Source organism: Hemibagrus wyckioides, linkage group LG06 (genome assembly GCF_019097595.1).
Source record: "Hemibagrus wyckioides isolate EC202008001 linkage group LG06, SWU_Hwy_1.0, whole genome shotgun sequence".
Lineage (NCBI taxonomy): Eukaryota > Metazoa > Chordata > Actinopteri > Siluriformes > Bagridae > Hemibagrus > Hemibagrus wyckioides.
Window position 1 is genome coordinate 41,550,649 of NC_080715.1, and position 19,005 is coordinate 41,569,653.

General features: G+C 39.9%; 1 protein-coding gene across 3 annotated transcripts; it reads left to right on the forward strand.

The window, feature by feature from the left end:
- On the forward strand, positions 1-16,290 carry rab10 (RAB10, member RAS oncogene family). Of its 3 annotated transcripts, none has more exons than XM_058392535.1 (7): positions 1-770; positions 7,198-7,258; positions 8,145-8,283; positions 9,452-9,541; positions 14,926-15,027; positions 15,152-15,262; positions 15,586-16,290. In XM_058392535.1, the coding sequence occupies exons 1-6, from the start codon at positions 644-646 to the stop codon at positions 15,236-15,238; spliced, it is 606 nt and encodes a 201-aa protein (XP_058248518.1). In that variant the 5' UTR covers positions 1-643; the 3' UTR covers positions 15,239-15,262; positions 15,586-16,290. The 3 variants fall into 3 exon arrangements, with proteins under 3 accessions (XP_058248518.1, XP_058248519.1, XP_058248517.1); XM_058392536.1 differs by having other exon boundaries at positions 15,152-15,241; XM_058392534.1 differs by having other exon boundaries at positions 2-770; positions 15,152-16,290.
- Positions 16,291-19,005: the final 2,715 nt, after the last annotated feature.

The window sequence follows — 19,005 nt, forward strand, 5'->3', positions numbered from 1 at the left end:
GTGTCGCCGGGCCGCGGTGGCTCCATTCGAAGGCGACGGCGGTCGTCTGTCTGTGTTTCGGCTCGACGACGATAACAACAACAACAAGGGAGAAATATATCCACACACACACACAAAGATCTCTTATCGGGAACAACGCACTCGAGCCTTTACGGATTGTAAATCCGGAGGAGGGAGGGTGAGATGACGACGCGGTAATGGTGATAAAAACCCCGGCTGGAAACGTTAGTTTTGAAGAAAGACTGAAGTAGAGAAGGGAGCCATTTTGTCCCGAGCCGTGTGGCAGAAGAGAAAGAAGGACAGAAGAAAAGGAACGGAAAGGCTGGATTTATTATTATTTTTCTTCCCCCCCCCCAAGACACAGATTTATCCTGACACCGCACGGTTTTTATTATTATTATTATTATTATTATTATTATTTAAGAAATAAAAACACATACACAAAAAACGGCACTTTTTGCGCACGCTCCAGAAAACTAGCCAGGCTAACGTTAGCTTAGCACCAAGCTAACCAGCACGTCTGAGTGGTGTGTTTGTTATTCGGGATCTCATTTCTCTAGTGTTAACTCATTATATATAAATATATATATATATATATATATCTATATATATCTATAAAAGGAAATTAAATAAATAAGACGACATGGCGAAGAAGACGTACGACCTGCTGTTCAAGCTCCTCCTGATCGGAGACTCCGGTGTGGGGAAAACCTGCGTGCTGTTCCGCTTCTCAGACGACGCCTTTAACACCACCTTTATCTCCACTATAGGTGAGGAATATCTGTCAAATAAATAACAAAACAAACACCTTTTAGTGTCATTTCTACAAACAGGGGTTTCTTTAAGAAAGCTGGATTTATTCATGGCCGCAGTCCAAATGCATGCGAAATGGCTGTCGAGTGCACTAAGTAGGGTATCAGAGCCTTTATTATTATTGTTATTATTATTATTATTGTCTTTATTCAGTCTGTAGTGAGGAAAGGGATTCCCTTTTTGTTGTAGTTTCTGACTTGACGTGTGCTGACATGTTTCTTGTGGTTAAATATACAAGTGGAATTATTGACCTTGAAGCAAAAAAAAGTATTCCGTGGATGATGAGGGGAAAAAATTGAAATAATAATATTAATAAAAATCCTTTTGGAATTCTGACTTCTGGTCCGGATTGATTGATTGATTGAGTTGTTTTATTGATGACGTAAGTACGCAGGGTCCTAGAGGGCGGAGCTTGGGAAGGGTGGGATGTGGTGGCTTGGTGGTTAAGATCAGAAGGTCGTGAGTTCGAATCCCAGGTCCGCCAAGCTGCTGATTCTGCTGGGCCCCGGAGTTAGTAAGGCCCTTAACCCTCAATTGCTTAAGAGTTGTCTAAAAGATTTGAGTCGCTATAGATGAGGGCGTCTGCCAAATCGCGGAAATGTAAACTGGAAGTAAAAACATATTTACCCAAGTTGTCTTCACAGTGTGAATTCTTTCTTCGCGTATCCCATCCTTAGGGGTTGGTGGGGTCAGAGCGCAGGGTGAGCCATGATACAGTGCCCCGTGAACCTTGATCTTAGACCCAGAGCCTTGACCACCTGAGCAACCACTGCCCCCTGAATGAGATATGGGTTAAGGGCCTTACTCAGGGGCCCAGCTTGGTGGACCTGGGATTCGAACTCGCAACCTTCTGATCGTATTACATATCAGTTGTGAAAATGTGACAGACTTTGGTTCAGGACAGTGGCGTCTTCCTCAAACCCGAGGTTGCTTTCTAAGCACAAAATGATGCTGTAAGAATCAGACAGATGATAAAACTGAAAGGAAACAGGAAAAGGTTTGTTTTTGTTCGATTTTTATTCACGTCCAAAAGACAGTCTTTATTGATATTGTGAAGCATTTTGACTCAACCATTGATGTAGGTCAGTTTTTAGTATTAGTTTACCAGAAGGTCTCTGAAGTTCGACGGAGACGTCGGTTCAGACGCTTCGACTCGAAGTCCCAGAATGCAACCTCTATTCCGATACTCAAGATGCTGTTGAGTTTCCTTAGGCCATGTCACACGTCCACTGTGATCTAGCCATGACGAATGTTTGTTATGGTGTATGTTATCGCCATCGATCCTGTAACTTGTCTCAGCATTGAGGTTCATACGTTTCTGAAAAATGTCCTGGTTTCTCACCCGATCCCTTCACGACTCTGATGTGAGTCTGACGAGATGGTGATGTTCTGACTCGACGGAGTAGCTGTAGCTGATGGTTACATAACTGACAGAATCTGGAGGCATGAAGGAACATCGCTTCTGTTGAGTAAAGTAAAATAATATTCGACTGCTTGTTGTGAACCTGCCTCCATCCACTCGCTCAACAACATCCAAATGATTTCTGAGCTAGACGTCAGCCATGATGGGCAGATATAGTGGTTCAGGTAAATTTCAAACTGTCTATCCACAAGCCCCCATCTCGTGAGCCAATAGAAAGCCAGTGGGCGGGGCTGAGCAGTTCTCTTAGTGCTGCTTTCGCACATATGAATAAGAAATGTCGTCGATGGCTTTTACTGACTGGATGAAAACATTCCCCTACTCCTCGTTTCTCAGGTGCCAAAACTTCGCATTGTCCACAGCACGCAGGCGAGAAACTTTCCGACGGATTTCCTGCAGAAGCGGTGTTTCTGGGTCGCCAGATGTGACTCTGTGGTTTACGGTTTTCCATGGAATATTTTCCTGACATGGAGAGTAAATCCATAGACTCCTGGTTCCTGATCGGCGAGCCTCTGGAGGCATGGAACAGCCAAAATGAAGTGTGTTTTATTCACCTGATGACAAGCACCATGGTGACGGGGAATGAAGGCACTGTGACGTTCACACACACTGATGTTTAAAGCTTGTAACAGCTTGTGTGTTTATTTTAGTAACATTTGCTCTTTCTGTTTAACGTATAATTAAAGAGAAGCAGACAATCCCGAGGATTACGGAGTCCCGGCTCCTGACTCGTCACTCCGGGCCGTTATTCCGTATCGCACACGTTGTTATCGTGGAATATTTGCCATCCATTTTCAGGAAGGATGGCATCTTAGAGGAAGCTCTTGTGCTTTAGAGATAAAGGCGGGGAGGATGTGAACGGCTGTCCATCACGAGTCCTCAGGCATTTTAACTTCTTCATGTTTCACTATTATTGTTATTTTTCCCCCGTGTGGTTGATGCTTTCTAGGATTCTTCACTTGGGGTAAATGTCCATCATTTCTTCCCGCGTTCCTTCCGGTATGAAGATAATTGTCTTCATACTTTCTTGTGCGCATGAAAAATAAAGCTTCAAACATCTGTAAACTCCATAAAAGGCGTTGAAGTAATATAGCCATAACATAGCTGTGGTGTTCTGCCTGGTACAGGGTGCCATTACTTTTGTGCTCATTAATCTTATTCGTCTTCCGGATATGTTTTTGTTTGTCAGAATTGTTTAGGAGTGTGTGTGAACTGCAGTTACTGTAATGATAACTGACAAGGATTTAAGCCCCGCCCCTTTATAGATGTGTATGCACAACACCTCACACACATTGGATTCAATGCAGCGTGAATTTTTTTGGGGGGAAAGTGTCGACTCTTCGTTCTGTTTTATGGTCAACAAAAATTACTTGAGGAGGAATTTTTTTTCTCTCTCTGAAAATTCCAGTTCACACACACGACCCAGGAATTTCCCGGGACTTTTGCGAGAACTTACCCCGGCTTTGCGTATACGCTGCACTTCGCTCTGTGTGAACGTTTCCTCTTTGTCTGTTACAGGAAAGAAGAGCGCCAACACTTAATCGTGAAAATTTGGCCCACACAAAATCAATTGAACAAGGCTTGCTGACATTTAGCCACGCCCACAAAACTCCATATAAGGCGCTATAACATGTCTATGTTCTACCTGGTTACAGGGTGCCATTACTTTTTGTTCTTGGTCTTACTCGCCTTAGAATTTCACCCGTATGATCCATTTTTTCCTGAAGACTTGGTTTTATTGCGCATTAATGAGCTCGGGGAATTCTCCATGTACCTGGAGAGCACCGGGTGAGATGGGTGAAGGTGAAGTGGGCGTGGCATATACAGAAATCGCGGTAATGTCGTAGATCATTCGGTGCAACCGACTTCTGTTTCCTGTCATTTGGCTCTCCGTCTCTGCCAGAGTGGCTGATGCAGCTGCGATTCCTTAGCATCTGAAAATACCCACCGGAAACTCCCTCCATCCCCGGGATCGGCTTACATACACACACACACACACACACATACACACATACACACACGATTTTATAGCACAATGTATGCTTATATTCGATGTTAGAGTTTCGGTCATTGTGCTACTAGAAGCATTTCTCTCGCTAGAAGATTTGAAGAGAGCAGCTGTTTTATTTAGTGGTGCGTGTGTGTGTGTGTGTGTGTGTGTGTGTGTGTCGCTCTCCGCTCCACTGGCCTTTTCCTAACGTCTCCGGTTTCATCCTCAGCACATTCTCTCACTCTGGTTGCAGTTATAGGACGAATATAAGCGTGCGTCACGCATCAGAGGGATTTCAACACACACAGTGCTGCTCTTTTACCCATCAGCCTTTGCGGTCATCTGGTTTTTGACCTATAACCAGGCCTGAGTTTGATCACTTGAGTTCAGTTGATATGTTGATAAGATAACAGGAAACAGGAAAATTAAAAAGGAAGTAAGGTTCTACAGAAGGAAGGAGTCTCTAGTGTCAGAGGGAGAGGGTGTTTATAGCTGCTGTAGTGGAAGAGAAAAGCACAACTGACGTTCAGTGACTTATAAGTGATCTGTTGATGCTTACGGGTTTATTTTAATGTCTTTCTCTGTAGGTTTGTTGGTGTGTGGGTGTGTGTGTGTGGGTGTGTAACAGGAAACGAGCAGCTCTGTGCTGTAAACGAGGCACCGTGGAGGTTTTTTTGTGAGTATGTGAGAAGCCGAAAAGAAAGCCGTGTCCTTTGATTACTGACAGAGGTGAAACTAGGGAGGTGTGTGTGTGTGTGTGAGACAGCTGTCTGATGTATGAAGCGTAATGAGCATGAAGTGCAAAAGTCTCTCCTCACCTTCAGCTCCTCTCAGAGACGAGTTCCGGACCAGAGAATCAGTTCATTCTGATTTTAAAAATCTCTCTCTCTCTTTTTCCCTCTGCCTCTCTCTCTCTCTCTCTCTCTTTCTTTCCCTCTGCCTCTCTCTCTTTCTTTCCCTCTGTGCCTCCCTCTCTCTCTCTCTCTCTCTCTCTTTTTCCCTCTGCCTCTCTCTCTCTCTTTCTTTCCCTCTGCCTCTCTCTTTCTTTCCCTCTGTGCCTCTCTCTCTCTCTCTCTCTTTCCCTCTGCCTGTCTCTCTCTTTCTCTGCCTCTCTCTCTCGTCTCTTTTCTCATCTCCCTGTGTCCCTGTATTTTTCTTTCAGGCTCTATTTCTCTCTTCCTCTCTCCCTCTCACTCACAGGAACTTGGCCTTAAGCCCCTTGCACACTATGTGTGTGTGTGGATTTGTATTGTGTAAGTGTGACTCATTCTTTGGCTGAATGATATGCATATCATCTAATAATGCCAGGTTCCACCCAACCTGCAGCTGTGTGTGTGTGTGTGTGTGTGTGTGTGTGTGTGTATGTGAGAGAGAGGTTTTTGTAAGTAACTATATGAATGTAAGACTGGATCTTTCCTCCTGAGTTTTGTTCCTGAATGTGAGCATGAGGACTTTCACTTACTCTACATTTCACCTCTCTCTCTCTGTACATCTCTCACTCACTCTCTCTTTCGGTTTCTCTCTCTCTCTCTCTCTCTCCAGTTTATTGCCGGTTCCTGCTGTGTGTGTGTGTGGGGACACACTAATATAACTGTTTAATATGCTGATCTCAAACTAGAGCACTGACAGACGCATGGACTCCCACTGACACGTCTCTCACTTCCTGTTTGATTTGATTTTATTCTTTCTCTCTTTTTGTTTCCTGGTATAATTTTGTGGTGTGTGTGTGTTACAAGAATAAACACAACGATGTTACTGGATTTAAAGGTACAGTAGATGGATGAATGACATCACATTCAGATCATCAGCTGCTTCTTAAACACAATGATGACGACTTCTCATGATGAAGGGGGCGTGTCGGGGGCGTGTCTGTACAATGACTGACGTGTGTGCGTTAAATCACACATCATGAGCTTTAAAAACCGCTTCTAAGACGTCTCACTCACCTGAAGTGTCGTCGGCCATCTTGAATTTTTTGTTTTTGTTTTGATCTAGCGTGAGTGTCTGTTAGCCCCGCCCCCTTTTCAGCTGCGTACACAATGCTGCGAGTGTTAAATGTGGAACGTCGACAGGAAGCTGGACTGGTCTGTCTGCTTTGACTCGCTAGCATCCCAGGCCTGCTGTAGAAGAGTGTGTGATGGAGTGGATTTACACCGTGTGTGTGTGTGTCACTGTCACTGATGAGGCTCATATAGAAATTTGTGTGAAGAGTTCTGTCTAATAAAGACGTTCAGTCTTTCTCATATCTTTGCTTTCTGTCGTTTACTGTCTGTCCATCTCACATGCATTTACATCAGTCTCTTTTTCCATCTCTCTCTCTCCATCTCTCTCTCTCTCTCTCTCTCTCTCTCTCTCACAGTTCTCTAGCGCTTCACCTCCCAAATATCTCTTTGTCTCAGATCATCTCACCGTTTCCTTTTTTTTTTAATTCATTTCAGTCTCTATTTCTTTCTGGATGATCCCACTGTGAGCTACAGCACTGTGTGTGTGTGTGTGAGAGAGAGAGAGAGAGAGAGAGAGAAATATGTTAAACCCCCAGCAGAAGGACAGATTAAGGCTATCCGGCCGGAGTCGATGCCAGCGAGTGCCAGTCTGTGCCACACACAGTTTCCATACTGCCCCATCAGCAGGGGAACACACACACACACACACACTCTCTCTCTCTCTCTCACTAGATATTTAAATGTAATTATAAATTACATCTGTCTGTCTGACTGAGTTTCTCTACAACACAGAGTTGTTTATCCTGTATCAGCAAACCAAATGGAGCAAAGCTGAACCGTGCACCACACACACACACACACACACACACACACACACACACACACACACACACACACACACACACACACTCCCCTTCCACAGTAACCATCAGCTCTTTTGACTACAGTCCCGGAGTGTGTTTTGTAAGGTGTACAATAAACACGTGATCATAATGAACCTCACACTCTTTTTCTTTCCTCTTCCTCTCCAGGAATCGATTTCAAGATCAAAACAGTGGAACTGCAAGGAAAGAAGATAAAGCTACAGATATGGTGAGTGCTCTCTCTCTCTCTGTGTGTGTGTGTGTGGGTGGGGGGGAGTTTGTATACACTCGGAATCACAGATGGATAAATGCACAGATGATCCTTGGACACTAGTCGTGTCCCGTCCAGTCTTATTTTTAGTTCATTGCCGGTTGCCATGGTAACCTGGGAAGCTCTTAGCTAGTGCGTTAAGCCACAGAGACAGAAATATCCTAGCTGACAAATTACCGTATGCTACAGTTAAGGTCTGAAATACAGTATGGAGGGAAAAAAAGGAATGTAATGAGAGAGGGATAAAAGGATGTCGTGGAGTTGGAGGAAAATAATCGACGATGACTGTTAGCGTTCCAGGAGATGCTGAGTTCCTCTTGCGTTGTAATTCTCTAGCCATCTCCTAATCCCCCCCCCCCCCCCCCCGTTACTTTCTGGAAGATTCCTCTGTCCCGAAGATGACCAGCTTTTACAGCATTACCACTGACACTACAGGCTCCTTCCTTAAAGACTGAATACGCCTCTTGTTGCTATAGAAATGGTGACGTATCAGAACGAGCACCTTAATATAAACCCTCGCCGTCGTCACTCCCGACCAATCAGATCGCAGAATTCAGCAGAGGCGAGAAGTTTGAATGACCGTCATCCTGGCGCAGAATCTGTATTGTGTTGGTCGTTGCCATGGATACGCATAACTAATAATGCAGCAAATGCTGACACACAATTGTGTAACTTGTCATAGTATGTCTTTTTTTTTGTTTATAAATAGATGGTTGTAACATATTGTCTAAGTCTTGCAGAGGGCTCTGTGTGTGTGTGTGTGTGTGTCTGTGTGTGTGTGTGTGTGTATACACAAATATAAGTGAGCTGAGAGACACTCATTACTAATTGTGTGTGTTTTTAGGGACACAGCAGGTCAGGAGAGGTTCCACACCATCACCACCTCCTACTACAGAGGAGCCATGGGCATCATGCTCGTCTATGACATCAGCAACGCCAAAAGCTTCGAGAACATCAGCAAGTGGCTCAGGAACATCGATGAGGTGGGTCTCTAATGTTGCTACATCACTAAACCCCACACCGCTTCTTCTTCACTGCCGCTGAGCGATCATGGTCAGATGAAGACCGGAAGCTGGACGCAGATAAAAAGCCTAGCATAAGCACACAAAAGCTGGACTGGTTTTTCCTCAGTACATTGTTCTGTATTTGGTGCCTGAGGTTTGTCACAGCTGCATGTTAGTCAGTATCTCCGCTCTGATTAGTGCACGTGGTGTGGTGGGTGGGATTTGTGTTCAGGTTACCTTTCAGGCAGGAACTGTGCCCTCTGTTACACCACTATTACAGCTGGGGTTCAGGCAGGAGCTACACTCTGATTGGTTACAGTGATTGATCAGGGAGGAGCTACACTCTGGTTAGAGCAGTGGATCAGGCAGGAGCTACACTCTGATTGGTTACAGTGATTGATCAGGGAGGAGCTACACTCTGGTTAGAGCAGTGGATCAGGCAGGAGCTACACTGATTGGTTGCAGCAGTGGATCAGGCAGGAGCTACACGCTGATTGGTTACAGTGATTGATCAGGGAGGAGCTACACTCTGATTGGTTACAGCAGTGGATCAGGCAGGAGCTACATGCTGATTGGTTACAGTGATTGATCAGGGAGGAGCTACACTCTGGTTAGAGCAGTGGATCAGGCAGGAGCTACACTCTGATTGGTTACAGCAGTGGATCAGGCAGCTGTTATATTCTATATACAAAACTCTATAAATACAGAGTTCAGCGTAATTCAGAGCAAACACAACCCTGATCTTCTCAAGCTGTGTGTGTGTGTGTGTGTGTGTGTGTGTACACTCAGGCTTTCCTCCCTACACACACAAATCTCTAAATGGAACAGATTACATACTTTTTCATTGTCTCTTGTCATCTGTCACTCAGATGTTTGTAGTAATTGCTGCACTGAGAACAGACTTGTTGTTTTTTGTTTGTTTGTTTTGTCATCTTGCCAGGGCTTAATGTTTTATTATTTATATAATGCTGTAATTAATCAACACTATGGTTAATGGTGTGTTGTGAAAATCTCCAGTCCATTATCAACAACTGGTGTTTATTTCAGTAAAAGCTAGCGGCCTGTCCTCATGAAGCTAAAAACACACATTTTATCAAGCACGAGAGCGTTCTTATTTTTCGTCACTCTGTGTGTGTGTGTGTTTCAGCATGCCAATGAAGATGTGGAGAGAATGCTGCTAGGCAACAAGTGCGATATGGAGGACAAGCGGGTCGTACCAAAGGCCAAGGGAGAACAGGTGAGCAGCCCGAGGCATTTAGAGATGAAGATGAAGGTGATGTTTTAAAGGATGAAGAACAGGAGATTTGTGTCTCTAGGTGTGATGTCATGTTGAGTCAGGCCGTATGATTGGACCGTTTACTTCACCCCCGGGACAGACAGCAGTGCATCTTTATCTGTTACTGTTACCTCTGATTATTACTTTCACTTTTTAGAGAGTTTCATCCTTTTTTTGTAACAAAATCTCCTCCTCCTCCTCCTTGATTCAACCTAAAGAACACTACTGCTGCCTCTTCCAGCCTAAAGAACACACTGCTGCCTCCTCCTCCTCTCTTGCCCAATCAGATTCAACCTCTCTCCCTCCTAAGAACATACTCTCCTCTCTCTCTCCTCTCCCTCTCTCTCCTCTCCCTCTCTCTCTCTCTCTCTCTCTCTCTCTCTCCCTACTGCTCCTCACTCTCTCTCCCTCTCTGTGTATAAAGGAATGTAAATAATAATAATAATAATAAATAATATAAATATATATATATATATAATAATATATATAATATATATATATATATATATATATAAATAAATATATAATAAATAATAAATAATAAATATATATAATATAATAATAATATATATATATATATAATAATATAATAAATAAATATAATAATATAATATAAATATATATAAATATATATAATAATAATAATAATAATATATATATAATACTATGTAATAAAATAATATATATAATAATAAATAAATATATATAATAATATATAATATAAATAATAATATATATATAAATATTATAATAATAAATAAATAAATATAATAATAAATAATAATAAATAATAATACCATATGTATATAATATATAATATAATATATATAATACATAATAATATATAATAATAATATAATAATAATATTATATATATATAAATAATAATAATATAATATAATAATAAATAATAAAAATATAATAATAATAATAATATGTATAATAAATGTAATAATGTGTATGTAGAAAGTAATATATAATAATGTAAAATAAATGTGTGTGTAATAAATGTGTGTGTGTGTTAATAATAGTGTATATATGTAATAAATATATAATAATAAGTGTATTAAATAATAATAATAAATAATAATAATATATGTATAATATGTGTGAATGTGTGTGTGTGTGTGTGTCAAAAAGTATATAATATATAATAAATGTGTATGTAATAATAATAATATAAATAATGTGTGTGTGTGTGTAAAAATAGTGTGTATGTGTTAAAAATAATAAGTGTGTAGCCCAGCAAAGTGTGTATTGTGTGTAGAGTGACCTGTGTGTGTGAGAGTAGCCAAGTAGCGTATTGACCAGTAAGTAGGCCAGTGTGTGTGGTAGTATTTTGTGTAGCTGTGTGTAAAGTAGTGTAGTAGCCAATAGTGTGTGTGTGTGTGTAGTGGTGTGTGTGGAGTGTGAAATAGTAGTGTGTGTGTGAAGTAATATATGTGTGTGTGTGTGTCTTAAAATAGTGTGTGTGTGTGTATGTAGTGTGTGTGCCTAATAATAATATAAATAAGTAAATATGTAGTATTAATAAATAATAATAATAATAATATTAATATAATAAATATAAATAATAATAATAATAAACAATAATAAAATATATATGTGTATGTGTGTAAATATGTATGTATAATAATAGTATAATAATATGTGTGTATGTAAATAATAATAATATGTAAATAAATAATAATAATAATATAATAATAAATAAATATGTGTGTGTGTAATAAATAAATAATAATATAATAAATATGTCAGTAATAATAAATAAATGTATAATAAATATATATAATGATAAAATAAGTATTAATTAGTAGTAAGTAATTAAATAATAGTGTGTGTAAATAAATAAATAAATATGTATTAAATAGAGTAAATGTGTGTTATATTAAGTATTAAATAAGTATTAAAGTAATATATATGATGAAAATAGATGTGTGTGTGTATATATGTAGTGTGTGTGTAAATAGTAATTAGTTAATGGTATTAGTGAAGTAATGTGTGTGGTAGTTAGTAAAATGTGGTAGTAAGAGAATGTGTGTGTGTGTGTAATGTGTGTTAGTATTAGTGAGTGTAGTGTGTGTGTGTGTGTGTGTGGTAAAAATGAGTAGTGTGTGTGTGTCATGTGGTAGTGTGTGCTAGTGTGTCAAAGTGTAGTGTGAGTGTGTGAAAGTAGTGAGTGGCAGTAGGTAGTGTTGTAGTGCTGAGTAGTAGTAGTGTGTGAGAGTAAGTGTGGTGTGGTGGTGTAGTGTGTGTAGAGTAGTGGTGTGTGTGTGTGTGAAAGTGGTAGTGTGTGTGTGTGTGAGAGTGTGTGTAGTGAAAGAGTGTGTGTGGAGTGTGAGTGTGTGTGTGTGTGGTGTGATGTAGTGGCCAGTGTGTAGTGTGTGACAGTAGTAGTATTGGCCAGTGTAGTGTAGTGTGTGTGTGTGCCAGTGAGTGTGTGGCCAGTGGTAGTGAGTAGTGTGTGCTGTAGTGGAGTAGTGTGTGTGTGTGTTAGTAGTGTGTGTGTGTGTGTGTGTGTGTGAAGTGTGTGTGTGTGAGGTAAAAGTAGTGGTAAAGTGAAAGTGAGTAGTAGTGTGTATTAGTAGTGTGTGGTGTAGTAGTAGGCCAGTGAGTGCTGTGTGTTAATAATAAATAATAATAATAATAATAAATAATAATAATAATAATAATATATAATAATAATAATAATATAAATATAATATAATAATATATATAATATATATAATAGTATAGTGAGTGATGTATATATATATAATAATAATATATATATATATATATATATATAAATAATATATGTAAATAATAATATATAATATAAAAAAGATATAAATAATATATATAATAAATAAATAATAATAATATATGTAATAAATAAATAATAAAAATAATATATTATATATATAAATAATATATATAATATATATAATAATATAAAAATATATAATAATATATATAAAAATAAACATAAATAATAATATAATAAATAAATAATAATAATATAAACATAAATATAATAATATATATAAATAATAATATATATATAAATATATAAATAAATAATAATATATAATAATATGTAATATAATAATGTAATATAATATCATAAAGTAAGTATGTAGTATATATAATAAATATATGTAATAATATTAATAGTAAATAATAATATATAATATAAGTATTAGTAAATAATAATTATGTGTGTAGTATAGTAGTAAAGTAATAAATATATAATAAGCAGTATTAGACGTAATTAATATATGTGTATGCATAAATAAGTAAAATATGTGTAGTGTAATATTAAGTAAGATATGTGAGTTAGTAGTGTTAATAGTAGTAAGTGTGTGTGTAGTGGGGCATGTGTGTGAAGTAAATTGTGTGTGTGTTAGTAAGTGCATGTGTGCGTAAGTAAGGGTTGAGTGTGTCAAGTGAGTATTAGTGTGTGTGAGTGTGTGAGTGGGTATTGAAAGTAGGCAGTAGTGTGTGTGGTCCATAGTGGATGTAGTGTAGTAGAGGCCAGTGACCTTAGTGTGTGGCAGTGGTGTGTGGTGTGTGGTGAGTGTGTGTGAACCAGTGAGTGTGTGTAGTGTGTCAGTGGGTATTGTGTGTGAGTGGTAGTGTGTAGTGTATGTGGCCAGCAGGTAAATAAGTAATAATGTAATAGTATTGTGAGTAGTGGTGTAGTGTAGTGAGTAGTGTAATGTGTGTGTGGCTAGTAGGTATTGTGTGGTAATAGTGAGAGTGACCAGTAGGTATTGTGTGTGTGTGTGTGGTGAGGCTGAGCCAGTGTGTGTGTGTGGTAGGCCATGTCATATTGTGTGGTAGTAATATCAGTAAAAATGTGTAGTAATAAATATTAATAATAAATAAATAGTAGTAAAATAAATAATAATGTAAATAAAATAAGTAATAAATAAATATGTAATAATAAGTAGTGTGTGTGTGTAATAATGTCAGTAAATAATAGTATGTGTGTATAAAATAGTGATAAATGTGTGTGTAAAAAGTAAATATTATGTGTAATCAACATGTAATAAAGTGAGTAATGTGTGTGTGTGATAAAGATGAAGTATTAGTGGTGTTAAGTAGTGAAGGTGTATTGTGTGAGTAAGATGTGTGTAAATATGTGAAGGTAGTGGTAAGTAGTGTGTGTGTGTGAAGAAAGTGTGTAGTATGTGTGTGTGAGTGAGTGTGTGGTGTGTGAGTGAGTATTGTGTGAGTAGTGAGGTAGGTAGTGTGTGTGGGTGTATTGGAGTGTGGTAGTGGGTGAAAGTGTGTGTGTGTGTGTGTGTGGCCAAAGTAAAGCCTGTGTGTGTGTGGTAAAAGGCCAGTAGTAAGAAAAGTGTGTGTGGCCGTAGAGTGACCCAGTGTGTAGTGTGTGTGTGAGTGTGTAGGTGTCAGACCAAGTGAAGTAGTAGACCAGAAGTAATGTGTGAAGTGAATGTGTGAAAATGGTGTGTGAGGTAGTGGGTGTGAGTGCAGCAATGTTGTGTGACAGTGAGTTTGGCAGGTAGTAGTGTGTGTGTAAAGTGTGTAGTGAGTGGCGAAAGTAGTAGTAGTAGTAGTAGTAGTGTGTGTGGGACAGTTCAGTGACAGGGATGTTGTGTGTGCAGTACGTGGTGTGTGTGAGGTGTGTGTGGGTGGTAGTGGAGATTGTGTGTGTGCGTGGGAAAGATGTGTAGTGTGTGGCCCAGTGGGTCGTAGTGGTAGTGACTGTGTGTGGCGGAGTGAAATGGGTGTGTGGTAGTGTGTAAGTGTGGTAGTAGTGTGGTGTGAGTGGGGCAAGGGTGTGTGAGTGGGCAGTAGGCTTGTGTGGCTTGTGTGTGAAGTAGGTCCCTCATGCTCTCACTCTCCCTCCCTCTGAGTAGTGTAGCTCTCTGTGAGACCTCATGCCCCCCCCTTCCTCATGCTCTCTCTCTCTCTCCCTCATGCTCTCACTCTCTCTCCCTCGCTCTCTCTCTCTTCCTCATGCCCTCTCTCTTTCTCTCTCTCTCCCTCATGCTCTCACTCTCTCTCCCTCTCTCTCTCGCTCTCTTCCTCATGCCCCCCCCTTCCTCATGCTCTCACTCTCTCTCTTCCTCATGCGCTCACTCTCTCTCTCGCTCTCTCTCGTTCTTTCTCTCTCTATGCCCCTCCACACTCTTTCTCTCTCTCTTTCCCCTCCACTCTCTCTTGCTCTCTCTCATGCACTCTCTCTCTCTTTCCCCTCATCCGCTCTCTCTCTCGCATGCACTCTCTCTCGCTCCCCCCCCCTGCTCTCTCTTTCTTTACCCTCATGCGTTCTCTCATGTCTCTCTCTCACACACACACACACACACTCTTACACTATTTCTGTGTGTGTTCAGATTGCTAGGGAACATGGGATCCGTTTCTTTGAGACGAGTGCGAAAGCCAACATCAATATCGAGAAGGCCTTCCTCACGTTAGCAGAAGACATCCTCAGAAAGGTGTGTGTGTTTTTCTACCAAAGTAAAGAAGGCTCAATCCAGTTAAATGTGCGAGCTAGACGTGTGTGTGTGTGTATTAATGTGTGTGTGTGTGTGTGTGTGTTTGTGTGTGTGTGTGTTCCAGACACCTGTAAAAGAGCCCAACAGTGAAAATGTCGACATCAGCTCTGGAGGCGGAGTCACAGGATGGAAGACCAAGTGTTGCAGTTGAACAGTCCGTCACACAAATCTACAAGCACGTGTCCACACACACACACACACACACACACACACACACACGCCTACACACGCAGTTTCTTCTCTTCTGCCTTTTCGTCTCACTTACACTCATCTCATTTCCTCCTACTTTGTATCTAACTCTTCCTCCTCCTCCTCCTGCAGTCTTTCACCATCTCTCCCTCTCTCTCTCTTCCACATCTGTCTCTCTCTCTGCCTTCTTTCCCCCGCTCTCATCCGTTCGCTGACAGTTTTTATTTCTGATGACAACAAAAAAAAAAACAGTTGTATAGATAAAAAGAGAAATCATGTCACGTTTCCTGTCGTTTATTTTTTTTAAAGGTTTGGAATAAGAAAGGGAGAGAAAACAAAAGCAACCAGAACAACAACAACAACAACAACAACGCTTCACCACTACATGTTTAAATAAAGATGAAATCTGACACGAGAGAAGGGGACGGTTCCTCAGAACCTTCCGGACCTTTTTTCCTTTTTCCTTTTTGATTATTATTATTTTTGTTCCTTTGGGAAGGTGTAAAAGCGACCCAAGCGCTCATGACTGTGTACAGTTTCCGGATTGGTGATTGGGTTCGGATGGAAACCAGTTAGGAGTTTTCGTCTTTTGTCCTCTTTAATTTTTTTTTGTTTGTTTGTTTTCGTCCGGTGCCTTAACGTGGAGCCGAAATCTCCAACCTCCCATTCACCCTAAGCGACACACACACACGTGTCCATCACCTGTATAACATAACTTACCAAACTCACCAGAACAGACACCCACATCGTCCTTTTTTTTTTTATTTTATTTTTTTTATTGGTCACTCACCTTTTGTTCTGTCCCTCTGTTTTCTCCTGCATGCCACTTTTCTTTGGTTTTAAAGACTTGTGCTGCAAGGAAAATAAGAAAACAGGAGAGAAATGCAGCTGCATGGCTCGTGTACAGGGATGGGAGTGGGGTTGGGTGTAGTCTTTTTTGGAAATTTATTATTATTATTATTATTTTTTGTTTTGTTTTGCAGATCCATTAAAAAAATAAGCTTGTTTAAGTTACATGTTTGTGTATTTATTTTTTTTACCTCCAGTACTGAGAGGGATAAAACGCCGTGTCTGTCTAGTTGAATGGAAAGGGTTTTATTTATTTCAGTAACACACCCTTGAAGTGTTTTTTGTTCCTCACACTGCCACAGACATGGCTTTATAGTTACATTCAGTGGTGTGGAAGCGTAACGGTTACGTTATAGCAGCTTATTTCCTTCAGCAGCCTCAGTTATGATGTGTGTTAATAAGACACAGCCGGTCATGTTACGCAGAAGCCACTGACACTGGAAACTCCATCTGTCTCGTTATATAAAAGCTAAAAGTATCCTCCATCACATGACGTGTGTATACACCAATCAGCCATAACATTATGCCTAATATTGTGTTGGTCTCCTTTTTTGCTGCTAAAACAGCACTGATGCACTGTGTACTCTGACCCCTTTCTGTCAGAACCAGCATTAACTTCTTCAGCAGTTTGAGCAACAGTAGCTCATCTGTTGGATCGGATCACACGGGCCAGCCTTCGCTCCCCACATCTATCAATGAGCCTTGACCCTGTAATCTGTTCACCACTTCATCTTTGATAGATACTGACCACTGCAGACCGGGAACACCCCACAAGCGCTGCGGTTTTGGAGATGCTCTGATCCAGTGGTCTAGCCATCACAATTTGGACCGTTTGGTCAAATCCTTACCCTTGTCCTTTTTTCCTGCTTCTAACATCAACTTTGAGGACAAAATGTTCACTTGCTGCCTAATATATCCCACCCAGGTGCCATGATGAGGAGATCATCAGTCTTATTCACCTCACCTCTCACTGGCCATAATGTTATGCCTGATCGGTGTATATCTCTCTGAATCAGCTGTAGTGAGAACAAGGCTGTTGATATAGTTCTGCGCCACCATTGGAGCAGCTTTTAGAGAAAATTAATGACTGATCAGAGTCCAGAATTTATTAGCTGTCGTCATTTAGTCATGAAACTCTTCATCCATGATGGACAGAAAATGCTTTTATAAAAGCTGGAAAGTGAGTCACACGACCCCCTGGTGCCACCTGGTGGCTGAAAGAACAATCCACCCTGGATTCATGTGAAGTGGCTGAGATTTCACAGGTTTGAGGGAATTTGTGACTATTTTTTTCACTTGTGTGAATAGTTTACCAGCCTTCATAATAATACATTTCTTGGTGTTAGGTTTATTATATCCTTTAATTACCTTCTGTGTAAAACCCTGAAAGATCCTCTGAGGTAAGTTCAAGTGATAACCTGCAAGACTGCAAGAAGGGAACTTCTGAACATAACAAGGCACCACAATCCATATAAAATGTGTATATTTATATATTCACCATAATTGTGTCATATTGCTGCTTTAATAAACCAAAAGAAAAGGAAAAATATCAAACCCACTATTCAGACAGGGTGGATGAGTACAGTCAAATGAGTTAGATATCCAGTGGCTGGCTGTTCATGCTGACATGAATCTAACACTAATGCAACACAAAACAAGCTTTTATAAAAATTAATATCTGGTTTTATTCCATTTTGCGGTATTTACCGCTTTACAACTTTTATGCCGGCTTAATGGGCTTTTCCCCCAAGATGGCGGAACCTATACAATTCTGCTTACGTGGTTTATTGAGTGTAATTATTAAACATTTTTAGTATTTTGGTTGAGATTTAACAGCATATCTGAGGGAAATGTTAATATCCTTAATGTTTTATGCCACTTCACTACCTTCCTTATTTAAAACGTTAAGCTTGCTAGCTAAAGCATTCACGCGTCAGGTATTGCCTAGGTAGGTGTAGCCACGATTTCCCGTTGCCTAGCAACAACGTTCTCTCAAGGAGGTTAGCATGTAGCTAGCGTCGACAACAAGTAAAACCGTTAAGTTAATAGATCTTTAACAAGTAAAAACGCTAAACAAATAAATCCGAGGGTTTTTATAGTCAATAAACACGCAAATAAAAGTTGAGTGGTCTAATCTGTACACGTCAGTATTCCTTTCCTGCTAACAAAACATTAAAGTAGCCTAATACACACACACACACACACATATATACTGTATATATAAATAAATACTATATATATATATATATATATATATATATATATATATATATATATATATATATATATATACAGTATTTATATATTTATGTAGCGGCTAGTTTCACCTACACTATATTACCAAAAGTATTGGGACACCCCTCCAGATCATTGAGTTCAGGTGTTGTTTTTCAGGGGTTGGACTCGGCCCCTTAGTTCCAGTGAAAGGAACTCTTAATGCTTCAGCTTCATACCAAGACATTTTGGACAATTTCATGCTCTTTATGGGAACAGTTTGGGGATGACCCCTTCCTGTTCCAACATGACTACACACCAGTGACCAAAGCAAGGTTTAATACACCATAAATTATATACAGTATTTTTTTTTTTTGACAAATAATCTAGACAGCAACAAAAATCAGAATTATGATTTTTTTTTAAATTATTAGTTACATTTTATTTATTTTTAATTTTTTTTTTAAACTTTTATATGTTTAACAAACTCCATCACTGTACATCTGTGTGCGCGCGCAAGGAGACGCATCCGGAGGCTGTGTGCGCGCACGCATGCAGGAGGAGTGAATGGGCGGAGCTACAGCCAAGGGGGCACCTCTCCCTCCCTCCTGTCTCTCTCTCTCTCTCCCTCTCTATCTCTCTCTTTCTCTCTCTCTCTCCGTTTCT

Coding starts and splice junctions, on each gene's coding strand:
- rab10 (XM_058392535.1), top strand. CDS start 644: ATGGCGAAGAAGACGTACGACCTGCTGTTCAAGCTCCTCCTGATCGGA. Junction 9,542..14,925: donor CAAAGGCCAAGGGAGAACAG/GTGAGCAGCCCG, acceptor GTGTGTGTTCAG/ATTGCTAGGGAACATGGGAT. Junction 15,028..15,151: donor CAGAAGACATCCTCAGAAAG/GTGTGTGTGTTT, acceptor TGTGTGTTCCAG/ACACCTGTAAAAGAGCCCAA.